Source organism: Schistocerca nitens, chromosome 2, assembly GCF_023898315.1.
Source record: "Schistocerca nitens isolate TAMUIC-IGC-003100 chromosome 2, iqSchNite1.1, whole genome shotgun sequence".
Classification (NCBI taxonomy): Eukaryota; Metazoa; Arthropoda; class Insecta; order Orthoptera; family Acrididae; genus Schistocerca; species Schistocerca nitens.
The window spans coordinates 959,059,848-959,086,592 of record NC_064615.1 but is presented as its reverse complement, the minus strand read 5'-3'; the positions used below and the strand labels follow the sequence as shown (position 1 = coordinate 959,086,592).

The 26,745-nt window shown below is 41.7% G+C and overlaps 1 protein-coding gene across 1 annotated transcript in view; it reads right to left on the bottom strand.

The window, feature by feature from the left end:
- LOC126235473 (dehydrogenase/reductase SDR family member 11-like) overlaps positions 1-26,745 on the bottom strand; it is a 70,806-nt gene that overhangs the window by 23,769 nt on the left and 20,292 nt on the right. The window contains exons 4-6 of the mRNA XM_049944194.1: positions 12,576-12,600; positions 11,957-12,086; positions 1,864-1,993 (exon numbers count right to left, since the gene is read on the bottom strand). Coding sequence (XP_049800151.1) covers positions 1,864-1,993; positions 11,957-12,086; positions 12,576-12,600 — 285 coding nt within the window. The remainder of the gene's footprint in view (positions 1-1,863; positions 1,994-11,956; positions 12,087-12,575; positions 12,601-26,745) is intronic.

Below are 26,745 nucleotides of genomic sequence, written 5' to 3'. Positions count from 1 at the left end.
TTAGTTAATGGACGCCATCGAGTTTCGAAGTACCTGAGAAACTTGAGGGGGAAGCTTAGTGGCCTTTCCAGTACAAACGTACGGACGTTCTGTTGAGCAGTTGCCCCCTAGGCGACTCTGCAATGCAAAATACATATATCTGGAGGCATTCAGGAAAATCTGTCCTGTGAGCGTATAGGGAACTTGGTGCTGACAGTGACTGGTGCCTCGAGTTATGTCAGGCTGCCATGAGAACACCGTTAGAGGTCTTATCTCCATACTGCTCGCCGTGCAGGGATTCTTCAGAGTGGAATGGAAGTGTCTGGCAGGTTGTAACCAAGACTGTCATGGTGGAACTGCCAGTTTTGACCAATCGTTCTGGTATAGTAGAAACTGAGTCTATCAATGACAGGATGCTACTATGAGAAATTCTGTGCCATGAAGAAGAGTATTGGGGGGAAGGAGAAGAAAACTGAGTACAGGTCTTCGAGGGTTTGCATTTGGTTCATTTGAGGACATTGTAAGTGATGAGGTGATACTCTTTCAGAGTGGGGATTCTGATTTGGCACTCATGGGTCATTTCAGTCTGTCTTCTGTTCAGTGTTCAGACTGAATGAGAATTGTATTCAACTCAAGGTCATTTTGTGACTTCATCAGCTTCCTTGTCGCATGATTTTTCGTTCAGAACAATGTTATGATTGTGTTCTTGCTATCTTACCTACAACTGCAAAAATGTAACTTGAAAGCAACCTTAGCAGTGAAATTATTGCAAATAAAAGAAATGACACGAGCACTGAGAGATAGCAAACGGCCGATGTGAATGGGAAAACAGCTCTTTGGCACCTATCGCGTGACGGTTTTTACCTGCAGAACGATTAAGAGGGAAACAGCGGACAGGAAGTAGGTTAACTGTTCTGGGTGTCGCCTATAAAGCAGCGGGTACACAGAAATGCGAAGATAAAAGCCACCATCTGTCTGTCGACAGCCACACGGCACCATGCTAACTGCAGACTGGCGAGTCATGTCAGGACACTTTTGACTTCCTGTATCACTGATTTCATCATGGGAGATTAAATGATTAATTACCCGCTTCAAGTCTAATTGCTGAACAGAGTCTACATCATACCAGTCCCGGGAAATTCGTATTATTTGTGGAATACAAGCAAGGAATAAACAATTACTGTCACACGTTTTTATTGTCTGATCATTTTTACTACATATTAGCGCCCAACATGGGTCGTTTCATTTCATTTCTTGACAGTATTCATTCTTTCAGGTAGGTCAGTCAAGCAAGGTACCCCTAGGGAGCTTCTGTCAAGGTTGGATAGCAGGAGGGGATTGAAGGGTGAAGCGAAGGCGTGAGGTAGTGGGATTGTGGAACAAAGGAGACGGGTTCTGTATGCGTAACTCGGCCAGTAAGAGCTTTGCTGCAGAGGTCAATTTTCTGGCTGAGATCCTGACATCGAAACTCTGAGCAATTTATCAGAGAGACAGTAAGTTTTAGACGATCACGCAGTCTGCTGCATGGTGGATGATTCGTCTGTGGAATTGTGTTAGCGGTGGTTTCTTTAATTAACCTCCTATTTCTATCACGAAGCCTGAATTCCTATGACGTGTTCTTTAACGTTGTCTTATCTGTAGAACCATATGCCGTCTTGACATAAATCAAATTTATAATTACATTTTTCGTGTGTAATAACTATTAGTTTTTTAAACCACTCAGTTTCCTTTTCTGAAATTTCCATGCCCTTGCTTGAACAGTGTATTTACCTGCTTAGAAAATTCTGTATGATTGAAAAGTATATTTGCTTAACCACAACATCTACACCATCATTTCTGCTCAGAGTCTTTGAAATGTAGTAACGTAATGCATATGAAACTTACCCCACATCGTATCTTGCTATTCCTGGCAACCAAGTCTTTCCGCAGCCCTTCAAGCAGAGTCTTGACAGCATGCTTGCTGGCAAAGTACATCGAAATCAAAGGATCGAATGGCATAATGTGGCTAGATATACTGGAAACAAGAAAAAGGAAAGAACTTTTAGATGCAGATTATATACTGCGCAAGTCGGCAAGATTTAGACATCAAACATGAGCAATTATGACAATTCATGTTTCATTTCCTTCAATGGCTCTGAGCACTATGGGACTCAACTGCTGAGGTCATTAGTCCCCTAGAACTTAGAACTAGTTAAACCTAACTAACCTAAGCACATCACAAACATCGATGCCCGAGGCAGGATTGGAACCTGCGACCGTAGCGGTCTTGCGGTTCCAGACTGCAGCGCCTTTAACCGCACGGCCACTTCGGCCGGCTTCATTTCCTTAGTAGGGTGTGACAGCAGGACGAATGTAGGACTTCATGGTCCCCGTGATCAACATAGAACAAATGCTCCAGTGAGGGCAATTTTACGGCTCTGAAAAGAGAACACCGGACGTTTACCGCTTAAGCCGCTGGAAAGACTTCTCGAAACGGACCTGTGGTTGCTTAGGAGCCGGGGACGAGATAATGCTGGAAGCGTGTGTTCATAGTGATAGCATCTTACAAAGCCACGTACACACTTTTTTAACACGAGAAATGCAAATGGAATGCCTGCCGCCAATGCGGGCTAGCGGTCGCAAGAAGTTCCCATGCGAAGTGCAAAGCCGTGTTCCTACCAAAAGACAAAAGATACGGAAACGAATTTGGTTGGCTGCATTGTAGGTGGAGGTGGGGTCACAATTTGTTCTAGAAATTTCTACTGGACTGAATATGAGCTGCAGGTGGTATTCCAGTTTTAAAGGGGACTGTGATTGGCTGTAACGAGAGTTCACGCTTATGAGACGAGGTTTGCTCTAAAGTGGACTCTTCGCGGCGAGGGGACATTGGTGTCGGGAGGACACATTTGGCAAAACAGATATTTTGAGAGCTCTCTGGCGGCTGTCAGTAGGATCCACGTCGCTAGATAGCGTTCTTAGACATTGCTAGCAAGGTGTCGGTAAGTCACACTTTGCTGGACAGCGTTTTGAGACATTGCTGGATGATGTGAGATAACAGTCTCAGAATTAGATTCGAAAGTGCGGATGTCGCCATTAGAAATGGCATCATTCGTGTCCCTATGAACAGAGAGGCAACCTGTGCTTCTTTGTGGTGCTTCTTTACTACGGCACACTTAAGACAAGTCTCTGCTCCTGGCTTATGAGCATGCTGAATTTTTAATTCGTGTCCAGTATTGTACGGAAGTAGCTTCTATCCCAGCAGTTTTGGCGCCCTTTCTGTAGTCAGAACATTCAGCTACGCAACGCACTTCGTCTGCACGACCAATGGAAGCAGTGCCCAGAACACCGCTGTAGAATTGCTCTTCACTGCACTGAATTTGGCGGTATACGCGCCACGGGTCGGCAGATAGGTACTCTTTTAGAGTACATATGTTACGCTCCATTTGCTTAACCGCGGAAGTCTTTACTCTGAGCGCCCGTAAGTGCAGAAGCTTTCTTGAATTCGATCTTAGTCAGTACTAACCACTTAAATGTTTCCGTTGTATAATGGGGTACGCGATTTAGAGTCACGTCAAACGTTTTGCAAATCTCAAATTTATACTAATGACTGGGATTTAACGTTCTATGTCAATTATGAAATTATAATGAAATCCAGATCATGAGCTGCTTACAGGCGTTGATAAATATCAACGGCGACAGTTGAAAACTGTGTGGCCCGACCAAGAGTCGAATCCGGGACCTCCAGCTTACAGGGCAGACGCTCTAACCGATTTTTTATCTAATTTTGTTCTAAGTTGTTCGTTGAATTTGTTCGGGGCGGACGGCCGATGACACCCGTTCAGGTTCTTCATTGATCCGTTCACTTAGTTTTTTATTACACAGGGTAGCTAACCCTCTGGCCGAACACGCCGAGCTACCGTGCCGGTAACTGAGCCACCGAGGACACAGAAAGTGTTGCGAGTGCAGGGACTTATCTCCGGCACGCCCCCCGTGAGTGGTCACTTTGTTTTTTATAATAAAAGTATTATCAGTACCCAGTTGTTCTACCTTTCCTAGAATTACAGTCTAAGTATTGATCTTGATCAAGTTAGAGGGGAGTATTGTCACGGGGTACTAACACAAGCGTTACTTCTGGCTGCAGATTGTCAATGTAGGGCTAATGTAAGTCACATTTTAGGCCCGAACAGGTAGTTGCGATCACGACATTGACAGCCATCACATATAAACACGCGCACTCAGAAGGGCAGTGTTGGAAACGAAATGACAGCACCTTTATCAGCACAGGTATGTATCAATAATTAATTCCTATTCTTAAAATACATAAAGTTCAGTGTGATATTGAACGAGTTGCAGAATTCTTCCCTATTAACCATGGGAACGAAACGGAGTATTAAGTGTGATAGTGCTTTTGATAGATTCTACACGCAGGAACTGTTACACCAGTTCTGCCGTAGATTCAGTTCTTCCTTGGAAGTTTTAGTTGCCTAATCTTACGAAAGTTAGTTTCAACTCTGCAGCATGCTGTTAGTCACAACAGTGAGCTACTCATAGTTTTTCGTACTACTGGACAATGGTTTTCGCAATCGTCACGTCAGTACACAGATATAACAAAATGCATGGTGTTGTTCAGAGATAAGGTAATGGAGTTCTGAAGGTTGAAATAATAACTCGCCTCCGTTTCTATAGTTCGACGAATACGAAAGATTGTGTTCCGTGATTTGTTATGCTTAATGGGCCAATATAGGACAGCGAAGGTGCCCTGTATTAATCTCTTCTCTATGTATTGGACTTGATACCTTCTGTCATGACCGAGCGATGTGGCGCAGTAGTTAGCACACTGCACTCGCGTTCGGGAGAACGACGGTCCAAACCCGCTTATGGTCATCCTGATTTAGGTTTTCCGCGATTTTCCTAAATAGCTACAGGCAAATGCCGGGATGGTTCCTTTGAGAGGGCACAGTCGGCTTCCTTTCCCATCCTTCCCTTACCCGATGGAACCGATCACGTCGCTGTTTTATCTCTTGCCCCTAATCAAGCAACTATCAAGTTCCGTCATGCACTTCGCCGGATGACAACTTTCGAAGTGAAAGAACTTTTAAAGCCTCGTCAATATCAGGGGTACTAGGGACCGAACACTTGATCAATTTAACATGGATTATATTTGGAAACCTGCGGTGACCTTGAAGGAATCATTGTGAGCTGAGCATTAAAATAAAGCAATAAACCACAGGAAATTTTCATGGGGATCGCTGAACGGGGGTCTAAAATCCACAACTCTGGCATCTTTATCCACAACGCCGTCTCGCTCAATACCAATTTTTCCGTTCCCGCAGATGTATGAGAATTCGACATGGTAGCAGGATGCTATATTACTTTCACAGACGCTGTCTTCTAAAAGGGAGTGGAAGTGGAACGTTTTAACTATTCCCTCATTCGGGAAAACCACATACATTGCACCAAATGTTTTTCTGGCAATGAAACGTCTTATCTAGACTGTCGAGCAGAGCGTCGGTTTTCATGTTCGTTAATAAAACTAACCGTAAACTAGAGGATGTACATGTGATTCGAACTTTTCGTTAAAAAAGGAAAACTGTTTTCAGCAATACACGCACAAATTCATGAACTCTTAGCCATTCTCGAAACATGAAACGTTGATTGGAAATTGAGAACGAAAACGCCCAGCAACAACAAAATATACTCTTAACGGATCTTTTCTAAATTGCGCAGTTGTTTAACTTTCCATCAAGTGCAAAAAGAGCAAAAGTTTAGACACGGTTGACTACCATAGACAGCATATCACACATCGTGTCACACACACACTTATATACAAACGCGCACACACACACACACACACACACACACACACACACACACACACACACACATACACCGCCGACGGCGACGTCGCCACCGCCGCTGCCACCACCTCCACCATCACCACTATCATTGATCACCACAACCAACAGCAACAACAATAACACCAGCAGATTAACAGTAATGATTAACACGGATGTCGATCCTTAAGTGAAAATGAAGGCTATAAACATTAAAAATAAAACATCTGTTGCAAACTTTGAAGTAAAATCTTAACACAGTAAATATCATGTTGCTTATGTAAAGTGAGGTAAAATGTGTTCTTTTGGCAGCTGTAAACACGTACCAATACCTCGAGAAATAGGTATTCAAAAATCGGAAGTTAATTTACGCACATCAAAACAAGTTTTGCATCACCTCGGTTTCGATAGTTCCAGAACCTGTACAGAAAACTGGAATAGAAAAAATGGTTCAAATGGTTCTGAGCACCATCAGGTCATCAGTCCCCTAGAACTTAGAACTACTTAAACCTAACTACCCTAAGGACATCACACACATCCAGGCCCGAGGCAGGATTCGAACCTGCGACCGTGGTGATCACGCGGTTCCAGACTATAGCGCCTAGGACCGCTCGGGCACTCCGGCCGGCACTGGAATAGAGATCAACATAAACATCATATCCGAGCTTTTTATTGCTCACGAAAATCAGACATTGCATGTTGTACTACCATACAGCGAGACCTTCAGAGGTTGCGGTCGAGAATGCTGTACACACTAATACCTCTTGCACTGATGCATGCCTGTATTCGTCGTGGAATACTATCCACAAGTTCATCAAGGCACTGTTGGTCCAGATTGTCCCACTCCTCAGAGCGGTTGGTGCGTCACGTCGTGCATAAACAGCCCTTTTCTATCTATCCTAGGCATGTTCGAAAGGGTTAATGTCTGGAGAACATGCTGGCCACTTAAGTTGAGCGATGGCGTTATCCTGAAGGAAGTCATTCACAAGATGTGCACGATGGGGGCGCGAATTGTCGTCCATGAAGACGAATGCTTCGCCAATATGCTATCGATGTGGTTGCACTATCGGTCGGAGAATGGCATTCACGTCTCGTACAGCCGTTATGGCGCCTTCCATGACCACCAGTGGCGTACGTCTGCCCCACATAATGCCACCCCAAAACATCAGGGAACCTTCACCTTGCTGCACTCGCTTGACAATGTGTCTAAGACGTTCAGCCTGACAGGGTTGCCTCAAAACACGTCTCAGACGATTGTCTGGTTGGAGGCATAAACAACAAACATCGGTGAAGAGAACGTGTTGTAAATCCTGAGCGGTCCATTCGGCATGTTGTTGGACCCATCTGTACCGCGCTGCACAGTGTCGTGGTTGCAAAGATGGACCTCCCCATAGACTTCGGAAGTGAGGTTGCGCATCACGCAGCCTAAAGCACACAGTTTGAGTCGTAACTTGGCTGCACGAAAAGCACTATTAAATATGGTAGCGTTGCTGTCAGGGTTCCTCTGAGCCATAATCCGTAGGTAGCGGTCATCCACTGCAGTAGTAGCCCTTGGGCGGCCTGAGAGAGACATGTCATCGACAGTTCCTATCTCCTCCATGTGCGAACAGCATCGCTTTAGTTCACTCCGAGACGCCTGGACAATTCTCTTGTTGTTCTTCCCGGCACAAAGAAACAATGCGGACGCGATCGAACCGCGGTACTGACCGTATAGGCACGACTGAACTGTAGTTCAGTCGTGCCTAACTCGAGTCATGTACCTCCTTCCTGGTAGAATGACTGGAACTGATCGACTGTGGGACCCCCTGTGTCTAATAGGTGCTGCTCATGCATGATTGTTTAGATATTTAGGCGCGCTTAGTGAACACTTCTTAACAGTCAAAGGGACTGTGTCTGTGATACAATATCCACAGTCAATGTCTATGTTTAAGAGTTCTGGGAACTTGGGTGATGCAAAACTTTTTCTGATGTGTGTATTACCCTTCAATGGCAATACACAGTCATTTGATCACCTGTAATTGTATTATCCGAACAGTGAGGAAAGTAGCTAGTTTTCTGGCAATGACAACTGAATGCGGTGTAATGTCAAGCCTAACAGTAAAAGAATCGCGCATGTTTATAGCCCTGTAAGTAAATATGTAAGATTGTATTTACGAGATCACGTTCCTCTGTTTTTTCAAACCAAGATTCAAATTTTATATGACGATAAAAGCATTTCTAGGTCTGTAACTACCTAGATAATCGAAGTATCCTGAAAATAAATAGTTTTAAATATTTCCTACTTTTCTGCTCTGAGAATTTGATGAACGTGCCGTCGGAAATAGTTATGACGCTCATCGCAAAACAAGAGTGAAAAACAACGTACTAGACTCCATGATTGCAACCTAACAACTAAAGCCAAATTAGGCGTAGTGGAAACAATAGATTTTAAACTGTTTGGAAATAGTAAGGTGGTTTAATATGTCTCGTAAGAAAGTAAGGAAAAAACTTTACTAGGTAAACAGCTCACCTTACTTCTCGACATTGTCTCCTTTGAGGGATACAAGCTTGGTCCAGTGACCTTCCAGCTTTTTCATCTCATCCGAGGAAGAGCCTCTGTCAACCTCTGCGAAATATTCGTTGACTGAATATAATGTTTTCATTTAATGAAAATTTCTTCCCAGCAAGGTAAAGTTTCAAGTTAGGGAACAGGAAGCAGTAACCTGGGGGTGACGCCACTAGGAACTGATGGATAAAGTAGGTGATGAACCAGTTCAGAGCTCAGTTCAGTCTATTGTTATCGCTCATGTGTGGGATGGTACATTATACTGGTGAGAGAGCACTTTTTGTGCGCCACAAGTTTCAAACGATCAAATAATAAAGCATAATAGCGTCCAGGTATGGTTCTACCATTTTCCAAGTAATCTATGAGGATTATTACTTGAGAATCCCAAAAAACGGTAGCTGACACCTTATAAGCAGAAAAATAATATCTTTATGTGGTTAAAGGGAGTATAAAAAAGTATCAACAAAATAAAATGTTGGTTCACTACCAGAACATCATTGTCTTAAGCTCGGATTTTAACATTTCTGGAGATTTATTTCACAACGATGGCCCTACGCATGTTTTGCAGCAGCTCCGGCATGTAGTGTGTATACACAGAATGCATTCGTGTACATACGATAGTAAAAATATATATTTCAGAAATAAAGGAATCAATCAGTAGTCAGAGATAGAAATATAGCCAGTTGCGAAAATTAGCAAATACGAGGGGCGTTCAGAAAGTAAGCTCCGATCGGTCGTGAAATGGAAACGACTATGAAAATCCGATAAAGCTTTGCACAGATGTGTTGGGTAGTGTCTCTAGTATAACCCCAGTTAGCATCACGTCGCTCTTCTCATTTCTGAGCTCGCAGTGAGTGCGTAAAGATGTCTAGAAAATAGTGTCTGCCGCCAAGTACGAGGGCCTGGTGAGAAATTTCGCCTGAAGCTATGCAGCTAACATTACATAACTGTCGTGCTGTTTCGTCTTCAAGACAATTCTCAGCCGCATTCTGCAGGGGCAATGAAGATGCTCCTGCATCGTTTGCAAATGGAAATGTTAGATTACCCACAATACAGTCCGCAATTGTCTCCCCCTGAGTTTCATCTCTGGTCACATGAACCGCTGTCTTTGACGACAACATTTTGACACAGACAACGAGGTGTAGGCCAGCGTGGAGAATTGGCGGAAAGCACTGGCGGCTGCCTTCTATGATGAGGCTATTGAAAAGTTGGTACAACGCTATGACAAAAGTCTAAGTCAGAACGGCGACTACGTAGAGAAGTAGCTGAAAGGTGTAGCTAATTGTTACAAGTAAAACATTTCTGATGTTCACTGTGGTTTCAATTTGGCAATCAATCGGAGCTTACTTTCTGAACAGGCCTCGTAATAGTTGATAGCCAGCCGCTGTGGCCGAACGGTTCCAGGCGCTTTAGTCCGGAACCGCGATGCTGCTACGGTCGCAGGTTCGAATCCTGCCTCGGGCATGGATGTGTGTGACATCCTTAGGTTAGTTAGGTCTAAGTAGTTCTAAGTCTAGGGGAATGATGACCTCAGGTGTTAAGTCCCATAGTGCTTAGAGCCATTTGAACCATTTGAATAGTTCATATTCCTGTTTATGACGAGAAAAGATGTCATTCTGTTAAATGGATGAGAAAATTAGATAACAGACATTATCAAGAAGCAGAAAGAAAAGCAATACTGTCTCAACTTACTGTTATTTGTAACATCGTTGTTGGGATGAACTGATCTAAATGTAGCAGGCACCCGTATGGAGCAGTCTATTTATTTTTATTGCGTGTTAAAATCCTAACAGTGCTTGTCTAAAAACATTCTGAGTCGTGTCTAATATCTACTTCATGACCCTAAACAATGAAGCAGCACTCAAGAATAATTAGTCGGACTAGCTTTCCACCATCACCAGCCAGTCATCCACAATCACCACTTTTCGCCTTCGCCCCTCTGTATATACAGCGATGAACCAAAACGTTATGACCACCTGCTTAATAGCTAGTTTGTCCGTCTTTGGAGCGAAATACATCACTGAATCCGTGCATGAGAGACCCGATAGTTTGTTGGTAGGTTTGTGGACGTATGTGGCATTCGTAGATTTGCGTAGGTGGTGATGGCACCCGATAGCGACCCAGATGATTTCAATAGGATGTACATCAGGCGCATTTGGTCGCCGATACATAAACTATAATGCTGCTCAAACCACTGCAGCAAAGTTCTGGCTCGGAGACACGGACAATTATACTGCTGAAAGATAACATTGCCGTCTGGAAAGACAAGCATGAAGGGATCCAGGTTGCTCGCAGCTGTCAGAATCTCTTCGATTACTAGCACATATACCATGAAACCTAAGGAGACTGTCTCCAATAGCATAATACCATTCCCGGCAGCTTGCGTCCGTAGCGCGCTACACGTCTAGAGCCGCCGTAACCTTGATGACGATGTTTGTGGAAACGATCAGCGAAATAATGTAGCAAAAATACGATTCAGCCGAGAATCCTATACGTTTTCTTTGATGGAATCCAGACTGTCTCGTGCCCACAACGATAGTAATTGACGTTGAGACAACGTGTCAACACGTAGGAGAGGTTTACTGCGGAGCTCCATGTTCAATAATGTACGATGTGCGGTGGGCTCCGAAACACTTGCACATGCTTCAGCATTGTGCTCTTCCGGCAGAATGGAACAGATCACCATCTTCCCTACTTTACAGAGCAGACAAGCCACCAAACCCCGCGTGCTGTGAAGAGTCATTGAGGTCCAAAAATTTGGAGCCGAGTGGTAATTTCACCGTCATTCTACCTCACTCCGTAGGTGCCCACGACAATAGCACATTTCCGGGATACTCGTTCATGGCTCTGCGTAATAATAGTCTGCCTTTTGTCAAAATCACTTACCTCAATGTATTTCCACATTTGCAGCCCATATCTTCAATGGGGTGATTCCCCATACCTGCCTGCTCCGCGTAAAGTCTTTTGTTTCCGCGTCACGTGCCCGCAACGCCACCGGTCGGTATCCAATGTCGCGATGGGAAGTGGTCATAGTGTTTTGTCTGATCAGTCTCTGATTGTGCTTCCAAAGCTATCTGTGGTGAAAAGTATCACAAGCAGCTAGCGGTAAAAAAGACTAATTCCAGCATGTAATTCACTAGAGGAATCCGAAGGCAAAGGCCCAACCACTGAAAAACGTAACTTACGAAGACGTCCACCGGTTCTTGGGTATTGCCTGTCTGTCCAATGCGACTCTTACCAGTTTCGTTAAATGAAAAGCAAAGAAAAAACTAAAAAGAGTGTCTCCTCTAGACATCAGTGAATTCAGTCAGCACGGCAAAAGAGAATTCTGATCCAGACTCACTGTTGTACATAGCCACATATATTTAGCACATGATGAAGAGAAGCACTGTAATCCGGGAAGAGTCAAGAAACTTACTACTTCCTGCCTAAGCTATCTCACGAAATGATCTACACGTCAGATCTATTGCAGGTTTGAGTGCAGAATTCAGGCTTAGGTCGGTTCAGAGACACAAGAGATCTTCATTTTCAGATGCTACATGGCCGTATTTTGAAGAATACATATATACAGTATCATAAGACGAAAAAAAGGTATCGCTATAAACGCTTCGAAGCGTACCTGCATATGTGGATGATGAAGCCGTCGTCGACTCCCCTGTCCAGCATGCTCTGGACGGCCTCCCTGGTGCAGATGGACAGCCCCAGCACGTTGACGTCCAGTATGCGCTTCCACTCGGCTGTCTGTCCAGCTGGTGTAACATCCACGAGATAAATTTTTGGCTACAGTGCGACGAGAGGAAATTATGCCTCTAACAGTTACAAACATTATGTATTCGACGTATGAAAAAACAGTGAAAACTTATAAATATTAATTATTTATATAATATTCTATGATGTAATTAGACATATCTATGTGTATCATACAAAGACAATGATAATTGTAAATTCCTTTTATGATCTGCGTTTGTCTTCCTTTGTTTTTACCTTTTATTGGTTGGCTTATGTAAGTTGCGGACGCATATCAAACTGAGGTCTGTTAAGAAATTGTAATTATTTGTTAATTATTACTCGAAAATAGAGTTCATTATTATTATAAATAAGAATGAATAATTATTTGTCACTTTAATTCCTCTCTCAGTAAGCATTATCTGTGTTAATTATTTCATTCCGCTGCAACGAGCGCAGCCATTGATGATAGCGATTTGTATCGCGCTTTTGTCTGTGTTTTCCTTAGAAACAAATCAAATGTTTGCTTGATGAAGTCTAAATAGTGCACAATACGAAAGTAGAGTTTCTGTAAAGTTTAATAAGCATTTAAAATACTCATTTGCTCTAACAATAGAAAGTCTCATCAATTGTATGCCGCCATCTTAACAATTGTCTCAGCGGCAAATTCAAATTACGCAACTCTGCAGACATAAATGCCGAACGTAATACAAATGTGTAAAAATAAATGTACACCGGTTGCCCCGAACTCATTTGAATGAAAATAATTCGAGTGAGATTGGTTCTTTAAAAATAGCGCTCATAGCACGATCGTTATGACAAACTTTTCTAGCTGATGTATGAAGCCGAAATTAATAACGCACGAGTTGCGAAGAATATTGTTTCAGGTAACATACGTCAGTGTTGTGCGCGGCTGATTTTCGGTGGTTTTAATGATCATTTTGCTGAAGATAACTGCTTCGATCTTAATAAATAGTTGTAAGGAATCTGTTGTATGAACTGTGACTTAGTGACACTTACACAACTTACAGACAACACTTTAACACGACGTTAGCTTGGAGTTCTTTAGCAACTTGATCAAATCTTTAGCCGGCAGAAAAATTATTTAGTAATTACTCAGTGTAATAAAATAAGATTATCATTTCCACTTCCAAATTAGTTAAATACCAAACCACCGAATAACCCAGCGAACGCCGCAGTGGCGCCCAACGTGGGGCCACCAACGCACATTTATTCATTTTAATAATTGAAATTGTGATCTATTACAGGTACGGGGTACCAAAACAAACTATTAATCATTGTTTATTCATTTGTTTCATGAGCATTGACAGTTTCCTACCGAACTGCTGTACGAATCTGTATCAGCACTGCTGCCAGACTTACGAGTAACTTTACATAAGTAGTGCAGTCCACAACTGTCAACCAATACAGGTAGGAACAGATGTGCATTGTTTATTCATTTGTTTCATGAGCATTGACATTTTCCTACCGAACTGCTGTACGAATCTGTATCAGCACTGCTGCCAGACTTACGAGTAACTTTACATAAGCAGTGCTTGTTATTTGTGTATATGTGTTAGTTATAAGATCATTTTGTGCCAACTGGTGCTTGTCAGTGATTTATGTATTTGTTGTGCTATATTGGTGATAGAATGGTTAAACAAAAGAAAAATAAACCGAATAAGCATACTGATGCAGAGATGACATCAGAGTCTCAGGGAGAACAATCTACCCATATTTCTGTCGAATTATTAGAAAATTTAATTATTAATGATAATTTAGTAACTGATGTCCCGAGTGATAGTAAAACTGAGGAGTTGCCAAAACCAACTGACACCCCTGCATTCAACCAGTTAGGAATTAATGACAATATTTGTTCTGAGCAAGGGGCAGAAGTTAGGAATGCTCAAGCTATGTCGATACAGGATATGCTAAGAGCATTTTTTGAAAAGTTTACTATTAAAGAGCAGGAGCGTGAAAGACAACGTCAGCAGGAAAAGGACAGGAAAAGTTTATAGAAAAACAGCAACAGAAGCTCAGGGACCAAGAAAAGGAAAAGAAATTTATGGAAAATATAAACAATATTTTTCTGGAAAGAGATAAAGAAATTGTTCGTAGGATAAATCAAGTGTTGGTCGATCGTGATAATGCTATTACTACCCATTTTAAGCAGGAGATCGATGCAGTAAAAATCACTGTTGAACATTCCAGTTCAGGTCAATAGTCTTCAAACTGAAGTAGATAGACTAGAGAACCAATTCCAAGCCTTGGCTACCGCTGTGGAAACAATGCAGGAGGACATTCTCTCGGAAATCCGAAAGCAAGTCCGAACAGAAGTAGCCAGGCTGCTGAGCTCTGAAATTTTGAAAATCTGACAGTATGCAGTAATGTCAACACTGGTACTGACAAGGAAAAGATCGCAGATAATCTAACGGCGAATTTTAATGCACCAGAAAGAAGACCAAATTTTGGTAATCAACCGATATTACCAGAGCAATAAGTGACACCAAGGAACAATAATAGTGGAATAGAATGTACTTGTAATAAAGTAACCACACCACCTGCGAATGGTAGCAATTCCATGCACTTAACTACTTTGATGCATGAAGAAAGCCCAATTAAGCATAAACAGTTTCAAATATGTAACGAAGAAAGCAAGAAAAACATACATCCAGTAGTTTTCATTCGAAACTTCAAAAATGTTCTTCCAAAATCATGGTCGGAAGAACAGAAAATACAGTTTGTGGTTTCACGTATCTCTGGTGATGCGTCGTTCTGGGCATTACATGCAGCAGCAACTTGCAAGACTTTCCACAACTTTGAGAAGGCGTTCCTTGATCAATTCTGGTCAGCGTCTACTCAAGAGCGACTCCGTAAAATTGTTTAGAATGCAGAAATGTACAATCCGAAGTCAGGTTCCTTAAGAAAGTACTTTGAAAAATATATTAACATGACCCGGTACTGGGATGAGCCAGTAACCACCAGAGACTTATTGCGAGTGTTAAAAGCTGCACTACTGGCCATTAAAATTGCTACACCAGAAAGAAATCCAGATGATAAACGGGTATTCATTGGACAAATATATTATACTAGAACTAACATGTGATTGCATCTTCACTCAATTTGGGTGCATAGGTCCTGAGAAATCAGTACCCAGAACAACCACCTCTTGCCGTAATAACGGCCCTGATACGCCTGGGCATTGGGTCAACCGGAGCTTGGATGGTGTGTACAGGTACAGCTGCCCATTCAGCTTCAACACGATACCACAGTTAATCAAGAGTAGTGACTGGCGTATTGCGACGAGTCAGTTGCTCGGCCACCATTGACCAGACGTTCTCAATTGGTGAGAGACCTGGAGAATGTGCTGGCCAGGGCAGCAGTCGAACATTTTCTCTATCCAGAAAGGATCGTACAGGACCTGAAACATGCGGTCGTGCATTATCCTGCTGGAATGTAGGGTTTCGCAGGGATCGAATGAAGGGTAGAGCCTCGGGTCGTAACACATCTGAAATGTAACGTCCACTGTTGAAAGTGTCGTCAATGAGAACAAGAGGTGACCGAGACGTGTAACCAATGGCACCCCATACCATCACGCCGGGTGATACGCCAGTATGGCGATGACGAATACACGCTTCCAATGTGCGTTCACCGCGATGTCGCCAAACACAGATGCGACCATTATGGTGCTGTAAACAGAACCTGGATTCATCCGAAAAAATGACGTTTCGCCATTCGTGCACCCAGGTTCGTCGTTGAGTACACCATCGCAGGCGCTCCTATCTGTGATGCAGCGTCAAGGGTAACCGCAGCCACGGTCTCCGAGCAGATAGTCCATGCTGCTGCAAACGTCGTCGAACAGATGGTTGTTGTCTAGCAAACATCCCCATCTGTGGCCTCAGGGATCGAGACATGGCTGCACGATCCGTTATAGCCATGCGGATAAGATGCCTGTCATCTCGACTGCTAGTGATACGAGGCTTTTGGGATCCAGCACGGCGTTCCGTATTACCCTCCTGAACCCACCGGTTCCATATTCTGCTAAATCATTGGATCTCGACCAACGCGAGCAGCAATGTCGCGATACGGTAAACCGCAATCGCGATAGGCTACAATCCGACCTTTATCAAAGTCGGAAACGTGGTGGTACACATTTCTCCTCCCTATATGAGGCACGAGGCATCACAACAACGTTTCACCATGCAACGCCGGTCCACTGCTGTTTGTGTATGAGAAATCGGTTGGAAACTTTCCTCATGTCAGCACGTTATAAGTGTCGCCACTGGCGCCGGCCTTGTGTGAATGCTGTGAAAAGCTAATAATTTGCATAGCACAGCATCTTCTTCCTGTCGATTAAATTTCGCGTCTGTAGCACGTCATCTTCGTGGTGTAGTAATTTTAATGGCCAGTAGTGTAGATTACCCATACATATTAGAGAAAAATTATTTAATGTTACAGACACCGATCTGAAAGAATTTCTGTCTGTAATTGATTCTCTGGATCTAGTGCAAGAAGACGCCAGAAAAAATTCTCACGTGATCAGCAATAATAATAGTCCTAATAGAAAAAAATCATGGAATGGAAGTATTGGAAACAGGGGCGAAGGTAATCCAAAGAAAAATAAAAGTAAAGCTTATAGTAACGGAAAATACAATAATAATAATAGTAGTAGGAATTCATACAACCAAAATTTTGGTTATCCTAATAATAAGAACAGTAATTATCAAAAGGCCGAAGAACACCAAGAACCGAATGGCAATCAGCGGCCGTACCACAATGAAAACCCAAACAGTAACAATAGCAACCGAAAGAGACGAAATGACAACAGGTCAGACAGTCCATATAAAGACAAGGCTAAAAATATGCGGGGTGACACTGAATATTGGCGACAGCCAGGGCCAAGTCATTGGCAGCCGCAGCAAAATTCTATCAATTCAGGTCAGCCAATAAATTATGTACAGGTTATACCTATACCAAGCAATCAATATCTACCGTGGTGGGATCCAAGCAGGCCTCCTCGGACTGTAAACTCACAAAATGTTAGAATAGTGGAGGTACCTTTGGAAACAAAACAAAACACTCAGAAGCCAACAAACTAATTTCGGTCCCTGTAGGCCTTCGCCAGGTGACCGAGACCAACAATGAAGGCAATAGGTCGACAGAACAAAAAATAACCATGATACGGTATCAGGATGGCAACAGGATCGAAGATGAGCTATATCAGGAACCTGCTGTCTCTGATAAGCCACAAAGGGAAAATATCCAAGCAAGTGTCACCGGAGCTGTAAATGGTGTAACAACTACTATTCTGCTTGACACAGGTGCTAATGTATCAGTTATGAACACGCAGTTTTTCAAGAAGGTATCGGAGATAAGGAGATGGCCGATTTTGCCGGTTGCAAATTGTAAGGTTATAGGGGCATTGGGAAAAAAGGCACAGAGCATAAAATACCAGACACAGGTGGAAGTTTCCTTGGGAAATGATCGCTTATTATGCACGTTCCTACTAATGGATAACTTGTCAGTACCGGTGCTTCTGGTTCTTGACTTCCTTCGGTAAAGGGAAGCTGTAATTGATCTCGCCCGTGGGACATGTGCACTTAAGTACCAACAGCGACCCATAACATTAATGCTGAATCGGGAGTTCGGTGCGAACCTTCCGCTGATGAGAAAAATGAATCCTTCTGTCAGCAAACAGAAGTTGTTAGTGTTGGATCATAAGCACCCACAGATGTGTCACACAAATCGAAATAACGATCCACCCAGCAACGTGAGTGACATCGTCAAAACAATAGAATAGAAACTGCATTAATGCTTCAGAGACTAGAAAATTAACAGAATTATTATCCGGATACCTCGAAGTATTCACTGAACGCCCTGGAATCATTAAAGATTATCAGTATAATATGAGAGTATATCCGCACAAGACCTATTGCAGAGCATCTTACTCGGTCCCCTGGACCAAGAGAAACGAAGTGATACAAAAGACCAATCAGAAGTGCAAGTGCACTACCCCGTAACTGTAAATATGTTTATGGTAAAATAATTAGCAGTAATAATTTGATAATACTATGTATGTATTAGTTTATAAGCTTTTATGTCAAGTATTACACTGTAATGTTGTTGAATTATTTGAACAAGGAGTAGAGAATCCCCATAATAAATGTATTTTTGCTCTAAAAGGGAAAAATAACTTGATAAACCCTTGAGTGTTATTGCATTAAATGTGAGGAATTTTACCTTTCTATACGTAGCATAGAAATGATTAAAATGCTTAAATAATATATTTGTTCGTGTGTAAGAATGGATATAACAAAAATATTTTCATAAGATCGAGTCATGTAGTCCCACACATGTCGTGAGTGTTGGTGGTGTGTGAGCTATGTGACTGAAAAAATAAATAAATAAATAATAAAATAAACTGCTTTCACCACTAGTGAAGCGAAATCTGAATGTGTACTGATTTACGTACACGGTTTCATTACGAAGTCATTTAAAATGCTCTTATGAGCAACATTCCGGTTAGATAAACCGAACATGAACATCTGTCCCAAAAACATGGTAAATAACAATCCCAATAAAAAAATAAAAAAATATGAGTATATGTATCTGTAATAAAAATGGAAATGTACTATTATCTGGACAGTTCAGTAATGATCTCATGGTCAAGATAATGTAGCAGATTTTGAAAGTTTTATATTGTCTCATGTTCATGTGACTGTGTAAAATTTTAAGTTTTGTTATTCAGTCATGGTAATATGAACTTATTTGCAAGTGTACCAGACCTCATTACTTGAAAAATGTCATTTGCATATAGATTGTCTGTTAAGTACTGTGGAAAACTACTGACAGGAATCAGAACAGTGAAACGTGTTTCGCAGGAACTAGTGGACGCGTGAAGAACTGTGATTTACATTGTGAATAATGATGAACAGTGGTAAAAACTGTGATCACGTAACCTTATGAACGCTCTTGGAGTGTCAAAGTTGGCAGCAACGCTATGAACGTTGAGTACTGTTGAGTGTATTAATAATTAACTGGAACTGATGACCTTCAGTAGTTTGATATGAAGCGTCTCCGCGCGCCAAATTTAATGTGACAGACTGTACAGCCAGCCGCGCGGCAAAACAATAATGCAACGTTGGCTACGCAGCGCGTCGCGAAAATATTTACATTCCGCTAAGTAAATGAAGCACACTACGGACACTTGTATGATTAACGGTGCAGTGTTCAAAATGTGCATATTGTGATAAACTTACATGTGAATCACTACATTGTGTTAAACAGTGTCGAAACACAGAACATACTCCGAAAACAGTCTAATTCCATCCGTGTGAATGCAAGTGAAATGGACGCTAATAAACTTTTCCACAGGATGAGAATAGTAATTATCTTGTCACTGATGCTTATATTTTGATATTTCATGTACCCGTCTTAAACTGAGGGACGTGGGAAAGGAGAAACAAGACCTGCTGCAGCGCGACTTCCAGCCAGCAGCAGATCCAAATCACGATGCAGCCGACGGCAGCCGACGCCCCACCGACTCGGCCGGGGGCGGTCCAGCAGCAGCCACTTACCTGTCTGCGGTACAACGGCTCGACACGGTGGCGATCTTACGACGTCAGCAGCAAATTCTTATGACGTTCGATAAATGAGTGACTTTGGAAATTATGATATACCACCATGAAAAAACATTCATTATCTCAGATGCTTACAACAGAGTCATAAATTTGCATTTTCCAGCATATTTTATTACAATCATGTCAAGCCTGACTGTTAAAAGTACATGTCTGTATTTTCTTGAAGCCCCTTGGAAGGTTTTATTCCCGGTTTTCCGAGTCCAGTGAACCCAAAAGGGGGGGGGGGGATAAGTTAATCCGGGAAGTATCCGCAGCAATTTCCGAGATAATACAGTCACTGAAGTCATTTAAAGTACTCGATTTAACTATAATTTTATCATGTCTAAAACAACATTGAAACTAAACATTTGCATATTGACAGTAGCAAATCTACGTGGATTACGTGGACTGATAAAAAAATATACAATAGATAAACTAATTTTTTTCTCAGCCCAATGGGCATTGTAACATCCACGAGATACATTTTTGGCTACAGTGCGACGAGAGGAAATTATGCCTCTGACAGTTATAAACATTATGTATTCGACGTATGAAAACTTATAAAAATTAATTATTTATATAATATTCTATGATGTAATTAGACATATCGATGTGTATCATACAAAGACAATGATAATTGTAAATTCCTTTTATGATCTGCGTTTGTCTTCCATTGTTTTTACCTGTTGTTGGTTGGCTTATGTAAGTTGCGGACGCATATCAAACTGAGGTCTGTTAAGAAATTGTAATTATTTGTTAATTATTACTCGAAAATAGAGTTCATTATTATTATAAATATGAATGAATAATTATTTGTAACTTTAATTCCTCTCTCAGTAAGTATTATCTGTGTTAATTATTTCTTTCCACTGCAACGAGCGCAGCCATTGATGATAGCGATTTGTATCGTGTTTTTGTCTGTGTTTTCCTTAGAAACAAATCAAATGTTTGCTTGATGAAATCTAAATAGTGCACAATACGAAAGTAGAGTTTCTGTAAAGTTTAATAAGCATTTAAAATACTTGTTTGCTCTAACAATAGAAAGTCTCATCAATTGTCTGCCGCCATCTTAACAATTACCTCAGCGGCAAATTGAAATTACGCAACTCTGCAGACATAAATGCCGAACGTAATACAAATGTGTAAAAATAAATGTGCACCGGTTGTCCCGAACTCATTTGAATGAAAATAATTCGAGTCAGATTGGTTCTTTAAAAATAGCGCTCATAGCACGATCGTTATGACAAACTTTTCTAGCTCATGTATGGAGCCGAAATTAATAACGCACGAGTTGCGAAGAATATTGTTTCAGGTAACATACGTCAGTGTTGTGCGCGGCTGATATTCGGTGGTTTTAATGATCATTTTGCTGAAGATAACTGCTTCGATCTTAATAAGTAGTTGTAAGGAATCTGTTGTATGAACTGTGATTTAGTGACACTTACACAACTTACAGACAACACTTTAACACGTCGTTAACTTGGAGTTCTTTAGCAACTTGATCAAATCTTTAGCCGGCAGAAAAATTATTTAGTAATTACTCAATGTAATGAAATAAGATTATCATTTCCATTTACAAATTAGTTAAATACCAAACCACCGAATAACCAAGCGAACGCCACACTTGGAACAGAGTATGCCACCACGATCAGTCAGCAACAAAGCGAAGGATGATTACTGTACTGAAACCCTGTTCACTGACACGCCATTCGAAGTGCTTGTGTCATTAAAGTTGCTGTGCCTGAATGCAATGTTGCTATGCACCACAGCCAACATTTTAAATGTAGTGACTGATTACCACCGTTGAAGCTTATTCCGTGATTCTCGTTTAAAGAACTCTACTTCTTCACAGCCACTTCACCGCGCCAACATTATCAAATCGCGGACGTTGAAGACTGTCTGCCATAGGATATAACATGTTGAAGTTGGAGGGTTGACATTTGGACTGTGCGATGGATAACTGACGTTGATCCAGTCCAAGAAGGTGCCAGTTTCGTTGCCAACGATACTTACGGTTGACCATTATCAATATAAATTTTGATCACTATCGTGTTCGTGTGTAATCTCTTCCTTCTAATGACGTCTTTTATGCTTATGTAAGGTGAATGTATTTGTCGCTATTTATGAACAGCTGCGATTAAGAAAATCCAGAACCGTGTTCTTCTCATTTCAAAAACAGTCACAATGTGTTTTTCTTTCGCTGGCTGATTCTTAAACTTGTTTAGCATTCGGAAGGAAATACGTCGCTGGCACCTGCACTTTGATCATATATGTGGTGCTTAGAAACAGTCCGAAAAACTTGCAGGGTAGGCTGAGGTGAGAAATAACTGATAAGAAAAGGACTCGACACGTTGCGCCGTTTTCGAAATAATAAGCATTGAAGTTAGCCAATCAGACCGCGAGCGCGCATAGTCTAGCAGCCCGCCACATACAGTTTGTGTCAGCTGTTGTAGCATATATGACAGCTTACGAGACTGTTCAGCCTTTGGCTCGGGTTCGGATTCGAACCTTACCACCGTCCCATGTCCAGATATTGTGCCGCTCTCTTTTTTTGGTATTAGGGAACCACACGAAGAACACGTTTGGCGACAGCGTCTCTGGAGGGTCTCTTGAATTTGCGCGCTGGAGTCGCAACGGCCTGACTGGGTAACTTCCATTCTACATAACTCACACACGGCGCAACGTATAGGATTATTTCTCAGCACAACGTACCCTGCAGCATTACCAACTATTAAAACTGTTTCTGACCATTCTGTACATCCACCGGTCGCTGGAAGGGATGCAACGATGTCTTTATTGGTTTCCAATTTCTCCAAACTTCTCTTGACCAGTTTCACACCAATATGTTTACACTTTCCAATACTACATATTTTCTTCCATTCCATGTACTGCTTTTGAAATGCATACTACGCTTTTAGGAAGCTCTCAGGTTTTTGAACAATTGTCTGCGTAAATAGTCTCTTCCTCTCGCTGAGGGTTTGTGTCAATGATTGTATTTTAAGATCTCCCACTCTTTGCGCTATAACACAGTATGTAACATTATAATTCTTTTACTATCAAAAAATTTAATTTTATCATTTTTCATTAATGTGATTTTCTATATTTCCCAGTTTCGATGTTACATAAACGTTATAATGGAATCATGATAAATCAGTTTGTAACTAGTGTATTATCAGAAACACGCCTAATAAATAAACGAACATGCAACAAATTTGTGAATTTAAACTACAAAGCACACAGGTAAAACAAAAAAAATCACTTCTAGTTAGAAGCTCGAAAAATAATTCACAGATGAACGACGTAGACTTCTGTCGTATTGCAGGGATGGAAGGTACTACCTAACAGCCGGCCGGAGTGGCCATGCGGGTCTAGGCGCTACAATTTGGAACCGCGTGACCGCTACGATCGCAGGCTCGAATCCTGCCTCGGGCATGGCTGTGTGTGATGTCCTTAGGTTAGTTAGGTTTAAGTACTTGTAAGTTCTAGGGGACTGTTGACCACAGCAGTTAAGTCCAATAGTGCTCAGAGCCATTTGAACCATTTTGCTACCTAACAGAAACGACTCACCTTTAAAAAAAAAAAAATTGAAACAGGCTCTGTAAGTGGAAAATATCTGTACAACACCAAAGGTATGCATAATTGCTACGTTACAGAATGGTAAATAGAAACAACATTAATGAAAGAAGTTAACCAATGCCGTATCATAGCGGTGCACTGCTAGCGTTCAACCTGAACATTCAAAAGTTTTACCCGCATTTGTCGACTGTCTGGTAGGTGAAATTTCGTTCGCCTTACTGTTTACAAACAGCGCTTGAGAATCAGGGAGGTTGTACCAGACTTTTTCTACTGAATGCGACAGGGAATGATTTCATCGTGTAACATTGGTAAAAAAGAATAAAAGTTGGAGGGTAGATGGACAAGCCTTAGATCGCACTCTGGAATCAATCCAACAGGTAAAACGGTATTAACTTGGTCTCTAGTCTCTCTCTCTCTGTCTCTCTCTCTCTCTCTCTCTCTCTCTCTCTCTCTCTCTCTCTCTCTCTACCCCCATCCCCCCCCCCTCTCTCTCTCCATTTGCTTAGTTGTTTCCGACTCTCCGTAAACCATGAACTAAGGCACGCCTATTTCTTTTGTCCTGCATCTTTTCTCCTGCAGACTTTCCAGGTTGGAATCTATCACTGATGAGATGCCATCTATCTATGTATTAATGGGATTTATTATAAAATGAAATTTAAAGATACTTAGATTACACAGATATGTCGCAAACAAAGGGCGACACGCAAAATAAGCAATGTTCTTCAGTATAGACGATCCTAAGTGTTGAAAGGTGGCTACACTGAGTCACAGCGCCAGAGATTGCGCCAAAGAATATTATTCCGCCGCCTCCACTGGCGCAGTTGTTGTTCAGAGAATGTCGAGGGCAGCTGTAGTTCAGAGGTTGCCGTGGGAAGTGCTTGTTGAGAGGTTATCGAGAGCAGTACTAGTTGAGAGCATCTCGTGTGCAGTTATTGTTCTGTTGGGCGAGAGAGTAGATCCTGTTCGATTGGTTCAAATGGTTCAAATGGCTCTGAGTTCTATGCGACTTAACTTCTGAGGTCATCAGTCGCCTAGAACTTAGAACTAATTAAACCTAACTAACCTAAGGACATCACACACATCCATGCCCGAGGCAGGATTCGAACCTGCGACCGTAGCGGCCACGCGGTTCCAGACTGTAGCGCCTTTAACCGCTTGGCCACACTGGCCGGCTGTTCGATTGGTGTAATGTATATATGGAAGATGTTGCAATGATCATAGTGTATTTTTCGTCAATATATATGGAGGTAACAAAATTTTTTAATTTCAAATCTCCTTAATAATAATGCATCTTGGTCACAGGTTCAGTCAACAAAGCATCTGGCTCGTGTTCATGTATTAGACTTGTAATTCTGGTTTCTATGTGGAATTATTGTATTTGTGGTTTTTTAATTACTTCATTGTAAATGGTGTTTAAAATATCTTGTCGTATTGAGGAAGAACAGTGCCAGATACGTGTATGTTGAATCACACTTCCACACACAGAACAGCTACACTTGTGCTTTGTTGTTTCGTAGCTTTTACAGTTGCTGGGGACTTAATTAATCAATTGTGTTAACGGAAATTTACCTTCATTCTTTATTGTTATTTTATGCAGTCAGATTGCGTACTAATACTACTCAGGGCCAACCGGTTACGAGACTTCATAACCGAACATATAGCTACTAAAATTACTTTTATTGCATTTATTTAATTAAGCCCCCATGCAGTGTCTGCGTCCTCTTCACCTCTTCACCTAGGGGCCGCTTCTGTCGCGTTGTCGTCCTCGAGGGAGGTCCGCTCAGCGTGCGATTGGCTGACTTCTTCTTACAGTCTTCTATGTTCTGTCCTTCCCGACTGACGTGCTGGCGCTTGGCTTTACTCCGTGACAATATCTCCTATGGAACAGTCTGGTTTTATTTCCTGTATTCGTTCTCTTTGCAGTCCATGGAACTGTAAGAAGTTTCCTGCAATAGCACAAATCAGACGAGTCTATTCTACGCCGTTCAGTCTTTCTTACGGTCCAGGTCTTACATCCGTACATCACCACTGGTATGACCATAGCCCTTACAATACGGATTTTTGTTTTTAAAGTTGCGTCTCAACTCCTTAAAACACTGTTGGGCTTGTACTTCACCTTTCCGCTAAGTGACATCGGTCTCTCGACTTCTTGGCAGCATTCATCATCACAGAAACTACCTACTTTCCTTCTCCTCCTGTACGCCATGAAGTTACATGTATTTGCATAATTTTCGTTTTCTTTACGTTCACCCTCGACTAGAATTTCTACTTTCTTCTTTACCCCCAGTAAAAGGATGTTCAACTCTTTTTCACCTTCTGCAATCAGTACGGTATCATCTGCATACGTAATGTTATAGATATTTATCTCAGTTATTTTAAATCCAGTTTTTTTTTCATCTAGCCCTGCATTCCTCATATGTCCACTGTTGAGCCAACTGACTTTGATCCTTGCCCACTGCGAGACTGAATTCCGCCTGGTCGTATTGCTGACACGTGACACTGTATGAAGTGTGTAGAAGTGGAGCAGAGACCAATGAAGAGTCATTCCAGTGAGGGTGGCAACGCTAATGGGGTAATTGGCTGATAATTATGCCCGACGCCTGGGAACGAGATAAATCCTGGCCTTTAATATGTTAACAGTAAGGGCCGGCAGCTGGAATAAGCGCCATCTACTCCGCACGTAAGCGGCTACCACAATGACTAAAATCTTACTTATCACATTAATTATCCTTTAACTAACTAATTCTCTACTATGTCAATTTTTTTATTAAGAAATTCCACTAAAAATAACTGCTTATTTTCAAAATTACGCTCAGACAACGCATCGTATTTTGAGTATTTTGTAGTGTAGCGGTTCCTTTTATTATGCTAATGACTGAATTTCAAATAAAGTGCATCCCTTACGTATAGCAGAAATTAGAAGTTTCTCTCGGATGAGCTGCCACTTTTGAGGGCCAAACATAAACACCCACTGCCTTATGAATTAACCAGCACAAAAATCATTACTGGGTGCCTACATCATTGCACGATTGTATGTGAAATATACGTATGAAGCACTCGAATACGTAAAATAAGTGTATATGCGTGACTGTAATTTACTTCGTTACATGAAATTTCTTCTTTTCTCCGTTATGAAATAACCTGAACTGTCAAACCGGAGAATCTTATTGTCTCGTGGAAGTATCCGGAAGTCCTACATAAATTTTTTGACAAATGAAACTAGCTGTCTCCAATTCTTTCTTCCGCGTATTTCCACCTTTTTCTTGTCTGATATGGTGCTGTAAACAGGTAATCGGCATTCAGGGAGGGAGGGGGTGGGGAAGTGATCCGGTGATCTATGGTGCTGTCCAGCCGGCTGATTTTTGAGAGCGGCAAAATCGTAAGTTTTAATATCGCTCTACAAGGATGACTTGAACCAGACAATGAAAGTTTTACACATATGAATAAATGAGAGGGTAACATGGTAATATAAATCATTCACAAAACC